The 6,695-nt window shown below is 42.9% G+C and overlaps 1 protein-coding gene across 1 annotated transcript in view; it reads right to left on the bottom strand.

Annotated features, from left to right (window-relative positions):
• Positions 1–3,643, bottom strand: part of SLC22A15 (solute carrier family 22, member 15) — a 27,797-nt gene extending 24,154 nt beyond the window's left edge. Inside the window, exons 1-2 of the mRNA XM_008586496.1 lie at positions 3,517–3,643; positions 2,702–2,866 (exon numbers count right to left, since the gene is read on the bottom strand). Coding sequence (XP_008584718.1) covers positions 2,702–2,780 — 79 coding nt within the window. The 5' untranslated portion in view covers positions 2,781–2,866; positions 3,517–3,643. The remainder of the gene's footprint in view (positions 1–2,701; positions 2,867–3,516) is intronic.
• Positions 3,644–6,695: the final 3,052 nt, after the last annotated feature.

Raw genomic sequence — 6,695 nt, 5'->3', positions numbered from 1 at the left:
GGAGAGAAACCAGCTTGAAAAGAAAAGCCAAGGACAAAACTCTGAGGAAGACCTTGGCTCATAGGAGAGGGAAAAAGAAAGCACCTCACAAAAGAGTTGCAGGTGGCATAAGGGCCTTACTTTTGCCCTGGGTGCAGGTCTGTGAACTGGCCTTCAGGGAACCTTCCCACACTGGTTCTGAATTTGACATTGAACTTGGCAACCACCTGGATCTACTGTTACAGTTTTTTCCTCAACTCCCTTTTTTCTTTGCTACAGATTTTTTTTTTTTTTTTTGTCTTTTGTCTTTTTCCGTGTCCGGCAACGGATCGCAACCCTCAGTGTTGCCCCCGTACTGGACCGGGGACCGGCAACGGGATTGCAACCCTCGGTGTTGCTCCCATGCCTCGCTCAGCCAGTGAGCGGGAACCGGTCTGTATGTGGGATCCGAACCCTCGGGCGGGAGTGCCCGCCGTGCTTCCCAAGCAGCGCACTTATCCAGTGCGCCACCGGGCCGGCCCTGCTACAGATATTTTAATAGCCTCATCTTAGCCCAGCTTCAGTGACAAGAATGGGAAGTTAAAATACTTTAGTAAGAGTCTTTTCACTGGCTTCAGGCAACCAGCAAGGGAGCAAGAGACCAGGAATTGTTCCTTCTGCCCAGCACATGCAATAGGACAGGGATAATCCTTAGATAATCTGGCAGGGTGGGGGAAGTATATCTCTTTTGTAAAAGATCATCTTCATGGAACAACTACAGCCAAACATGAATATTTTTTTTTTGTCTTTTGTCGTGTCCGGCAACGGATCGCAACCCTCAGTGTTGCCCCCGTACTGGACCGGGGACCGGCAACGGGATCGCAACCCTCGGTGTTGCTCCCATGCCTCGCTCAGCCAGTGAGCGGGAACCGGTCTGTATGTGGGATCCGAACCCTCGGGCGGGAGCGCCGCCACGCTTCCCAAGCGGCGCACTATCCAGTGCGCCACCGGGCCGGCCCCAAACATGAATATTTTAATGAAGAAATGTGAGAGGTACATGAAAAATACGTATTCATGATGTGCCATGTAAGCAAAATTTTGCACCTTAGAAAAACGGAAATCAAAGGAGAGAGTGCCTTTATGCCTTCTGTGGATACAGTGAGGGATGCTCACCATCCCTACTAACTTTTAGGGAAGTCCCAGTAGGTCTAACTCCACTATTTAGAAAAATGACCTTAAAGTCTCAATGCAAATTGAAGACTCCGAGGAAGTTTTCTCACTGGTCCTAGATTAGGAGCTGGGTTAGGGGAGAAAGTAGCTTGTTCCAAAAGGCATTGGAAGCTACTACAAACAAGGCGAATCATAAACCACCACCACATGAGACCAGCAGGGAAGCCTGTCTGCCTGTCTGGCTAGGACAGAGCTGGTGTCTTTCACTCCCCAGCCTCGTTCTAACTAGTCTAACCCTATGCATCCTGCAGCTCAACAGTAGCGCCGTGGACATACAAACAGAGCGGCAGTCTGTTTTATTTAACCTTTGCCTGCCAGCTCAATACAATAGCCCCAACTTCCAGTAATAGCTTGACCAGGCCAGCACTCACGTGAGGTGACACACTGAAGTTCCAAGAGGAAAGTCCTCAGGGAACAGTGGTAAGGATGTGAGCTTGGGCATCAGCCAGACCCAGGCTGCAATCCTGGTCCTATCAATTATGAGCTGTGTGAAAGCAGGCATGTCACCTGAGGCTCAGTGTCCTCATCTGTAAAATGAAGGTATAAATTCTAAACTTGTAAGCTCTGGAAATATAACAGATATACAGTATATCAGATGCCCCATGTGGTACCTGGCACGTAATAGGTGCTCAGCAGATGTTACCTGGAACTGTGCATTAGTTCTAAAGAAAGAAAATGGCACTCTCATATACAAGGGGTCTTCAAAGAGTTCATGGAAAGATTCCATTTTTCCATGAACTTTTTGAAGTCCCCTAACATATCCTCACTTAGACACATTTTTACCAGTCACACGGTCAACTTGTTTTCTATATCAGTACAAGAACATCGGTGGTATTCAACCACTGTCAAATGAACAAAAGCAAAACAAATAAGAAGTTATCATTGCAAACCCACAGTCTGAAAAAGCAGAGTCTTAGACACAGTCAGTCTCTTAAGACAATATTTTAAATCAAGTAACCTTTTAAAATCATTTATTTTACTATATATGTAATTCTTGAGAAGATGATGGGAGGGTTAAAAATAATACAGAAGATAGCCTCAATTTTGTAAATAAGGCATCGGTAAAGAAATGCAATAGTACTATCTACTGACTTGAAGAGGACAGTAAAAACAAGAAAGGGCCATGAAATAAGGATGTAATAAAATACACTAAGAAGGCTCCAAGAAAGGAGTTTCTAGTGTTTCCTATCTGCACTATTTTTTTATAGTTTAAGGTAAAAGCGGTCAATGCCTTCTGAGGAAATCAAGACTCTGCAATAATCCATAGGCAGTGCCTGAGGTGGGTGGCGGCTTACCATCTGTGAGGCAGGCGCCAGGGGAGACTTTCTACAGAGGAATACGAATAAAATGACTTATTCTAGGTCACATAGAACAAACTCAGGAGGGCAAATCTAGTAGTTGGATAGAGCGCCTCCATTTCAAATGCTTTTTCCGACTCTAGGGTTAACTGGTTCCCTGCAAGGTTTTCTGGAGGTGGTCACCATGTCCAGATGTGCACAGATTTAAGCAGTACCTGCGAGTGCCCAGTAGGCGGTGCCCACACATTCATTCAGCAAGACAAAGGCCACCAGTGACATTCCTCCATTCATCATTCCCACCAGGAAGCGAGTTATTGCAAAGAACTCATATGAGGGGGAAAATCCATTTGCAATAGCAAATAGGATATCAAGAGCAAAACCTAGAAAGAGAGGAACAATATTCAATAATACAGAGGCAAAACAACATTTGATGAAAGTAATACATTATATTCATTAGTCTGTAAAATAAACCTTTGTAAACTTACATTTTCTGAACTGTTTTTTTAAGTTTCTCTTAAAAACTATAAAGAAAAGCTGAAGTTTACTTTCTTTATTACACAATTTCTGTCAATCACACACAGTTTTCAATTACTCACAATAATGCTGAAAATGGAAAAATCCTCGCTCATACTTACCTTTGTCAAGAGAACTATTCAGAGTCCTATAGAGCTCATTTGAAAAGAATCAATACACAGAGATATAAGGAAATGGACTGAGTAGACTGTTTCAATCTTTTACTGCTCTCCTTAGAAACATGGCATAAATTGGAATTTTGGGTTTGCAGAATGCACTATTACCTATGAAAAGTTTAATGCGAATATCTGGCCTTACAAGGTCGCTAGTCACTAAAAACTGCTTGGCCAGAATCAACTTTGGCTGCAGTTTGGCCTCCTTTCAGTGTAATCAAAATCAGTTCTGTATCCACATGCCAATTCATTGAGAACCTTAAGGATATAGTCCCCATATTATTTCCTTAAGAATCTTAGGGAAATAAGTCCTCTTATTCAGTTCATGAAGTCTAATGGATTACCTGTGAGATAGACTTTTTTCCTTCCAAAGCGATCTGAAAGCTGACCAAAAGAGATAACTCCAACAAACACACCACTGAAGAAAAAAGAGCTTGCTGCACTGACTTTGTAAGATCTGTTGGCAATTAAAAACCACTAGAGAAAGAAAAAACAAAAGAGAAGCATTTAGGTCACAGAAAAGATGGACGCGTTGAGTCAGCTCTTAAGAAACCAAATGTACAACAAAAACTTCTACACTGGAACTTCTCTACTGCATGATCCATTATTATTCATAATTCGGTAGAGCATTCATCTTGGACAACAGCCAATGAGATTTTATCTTCAGGAACATTATTATTATAAAGTACTCCCAGAATACTCTACACATACCTTATTGCAGAACTGAACATAGTATGACAGCTGATTATCTATGCATCTGTTGTCTACGCCCCCCATTCTGCACCCCTGCATTTCTCGAGAGGAGAAGCCTCATCTCCCACTCATTCCCATTTTTCTGATGCCCAACACACTACCTGACATGTATGAAACAATAAATGCACAATTCTTTTGTTCAATAGGTCAATGGACTTAAAATCCCTTGAGAAGCTTTCCTCAAAAAATTAAACATGAAATACCACATGATCCAGGAAGTCCATCTCTGCATATATAACCCAAAGAATTGAAAACAGGAGCATGATACACCCGCATTCATAGCAGCATTATTCACATAGCCAAGGGTGGAAGCAACCAATGTCTATCAATGGACGAATAAACAAAGTGTGGTACAGACATACAATGAAATGTTATTCAACCTTAAAAAGAAATGAAATTCTGATTCATGCTGCAACATGAACTTTGAATACATTACACTGAGTGAAATAAGCCAGACACAAAAGGACAAATATTGCATGATTCCACTTATATAGGTGTGATCGTTAATTTCAGATGTCAACTTGACTAGACTAAGAAATACAGAGACCTGGTAAAACATTATTTTTGAGTGTGTCTATGAGAGTATTTCCAGAAGAGATTGTGCAGGTAAGCCTGAGTGGACTGGGTGGGAAAGATCTACCCTCAGTATGGGTGGGCACCATCCAATCCACTGGGGGCCTGGAGAGAAGAAAAACAGCGGAAAAGGAGAATCTCTCGCTCTATCTGCTGGATCTGGGATACACTCTTCTCTCTTGTCTGTGGACATCAGAACTCAAGACTCTTCAACCTTTAGGTTCCAAGACTTATACCAGTGGCACCTCCGGCTCTCAGGCCTTTGGCCTTGAACTGAGAATCACACCATTGGCTTCCCTGGTTCTGAGGCTTCCAGACTTTGACTAAGCCACACTACCAGCATCTAGCTTGTGGATGACCTATCATGGGACTCCTCAGCCCTCTCAATCACGAGAGCTAATTCCCCTAATAAATCCCCTCTTGTATATTTATATACATATCCTATTGGTTCCGTCTCTCTGGAGAACCCTGACTAATACAATAGAGTACCTGAAATAGTCAACTTCATAGAGATAGGAAGTTGATAGTGTTTACTAGGGGCTAGGAGAGGGGAATAGGGAGTTATTATTTAATGGGTACAGAGTTTCAATTAGAAAAAGTCCTGGAGATAGGTTGTGATGACAGTTGCAGAACAATGTGAATGCAAAGAATGCCACGAAACTATACATTTAAATATGATTAAAATGGCAAATTTTATGATTAAAATGGTATATTTACCACAATAAAAAAAATTCGCTGAGTACTACTGTCTTGTACTTCAGGGCAATTTATGAACTTAAAGAGAAAGCAATCATCCTCTGTTTAAAATAACATTATCTCGAGTCCTGGCTAGTGATATGTTAAAAGTGGTATTTGGTAACAAGACTAAAGTGAGCCTATGTCACAGAGGTAACCCCGGAGAAACAACAGACCACTTATCTTTTCCCTCTTCTCAGTCCCCGTCCCTAGAGCCAGTGATCAGAGGTTCATGAAGAGCCCCTTCGCATCGAGAACTCGCAGGAAGGCACTCCTGCCTTTCTCCCCTTTCAGACCACTCCTTTCCCATGCTTTGACAGCCAGTCATTATGGCTCACGGCACAACTAACTTCTCTCCTTCCCTGCATTTCCTGTAAGACAGGACTAATAAAGATCTTGATCAGATAGCTTCTGGACATCTCTATGCAAAAAAAACCAAAAGACTCAGGAATTGGGAAATAGATAAGGATTATGCTCCTTCACTAATGCTGTGCTTTACTTCTGAATTCTCTAATTCTTCACATTCAGTTCTTCACAAGGTTAATTAACTGGTTTTCCTAGCCCTTCCTGGATTTACTATTTCTATAATAAACAGGGTGTTATTGCTCTGAGAAAAAATTACCAGGAAATTACTGCTCTTGGCAGCAGTCATGATTACAGTAAGAGAGGGACGGAAGTGATGCGATAAAACTGAACAATATTCCAGACATTTTTTCGTTCAGGTATTCAACAGATATTTGATCAGTTTCTAATACTGGTTAATAACTACTCTACACACTAGAATACAGATTTGAATAAACTGGACATGGCCCCTGCCCTCATGGAGTATAAGTTCCAGAGGAGAAAGACAGACAGTAAATAAATAAATCCACAGAGAGAGATTGGGAGGGAGCCACTTTAGATCAGGTGTTCGGGGAAGGTTTCTCAGGTGGCGGGGGAAGGATGGGGGTGACACTTGTGACCTAAATGATGAAAAGTAACCAGTCATGAAAAGCTATTTGGGGAACATAAGAATAAATACGCAGGGCAACAAAGTCGAGGTGAAGATATCATGTGTCTACAGGGAGGGTGGGATGAAGTGAGGTCAGAGGCGGGCAGGCATCAGATCAGGCAGGGTCCTGCACCACCGTAAGGAGCTGGAGTTTGAGGCTAGTGCAAAGAGAGGACACTGAACTACTGGATTTCCCATTACTGGTGTTTCTGTTTTTTTTGTTGTTTTTTTTTTCCTTTTTGTCTTTTTTCATGTCCGGCAATGGATCACAACCCTCAGTGTCGCGCCCATACCGGACCAGGACCGGCAACGGGATCGCAACCCTCGGTGCCGTGCCCGCACCTCCCCCAGCCGGTGAGCGGGAACCGGTCTGTATGTGGGATCCAACCCCTCGGTGGGAGCACCACTGCGCTCCCAAGCGGCGCACTGTAGCAGTGCGCCACCGGGCCGGCCCTGGTGTTTCTGTTTTTT

This window comes from Galeopterus variegatus, unplaced genomic scaffold, assembly GCF_000696425.1.
Source record: "Galeopterus variegatus unplaced genomic scaffold, G_variegatus-3.0.2 Scaffold4003, whole genome shotgun sequence".
NCBI lineage: Eukaryota > Metazoa > Chordata > Mammalia > Dermoptera > Cynocephalidae > Galeopterus > Galeopterus variegatus.
This window is presented reverse-complemented; position numbering and strand designations above follow the sequence as displayed.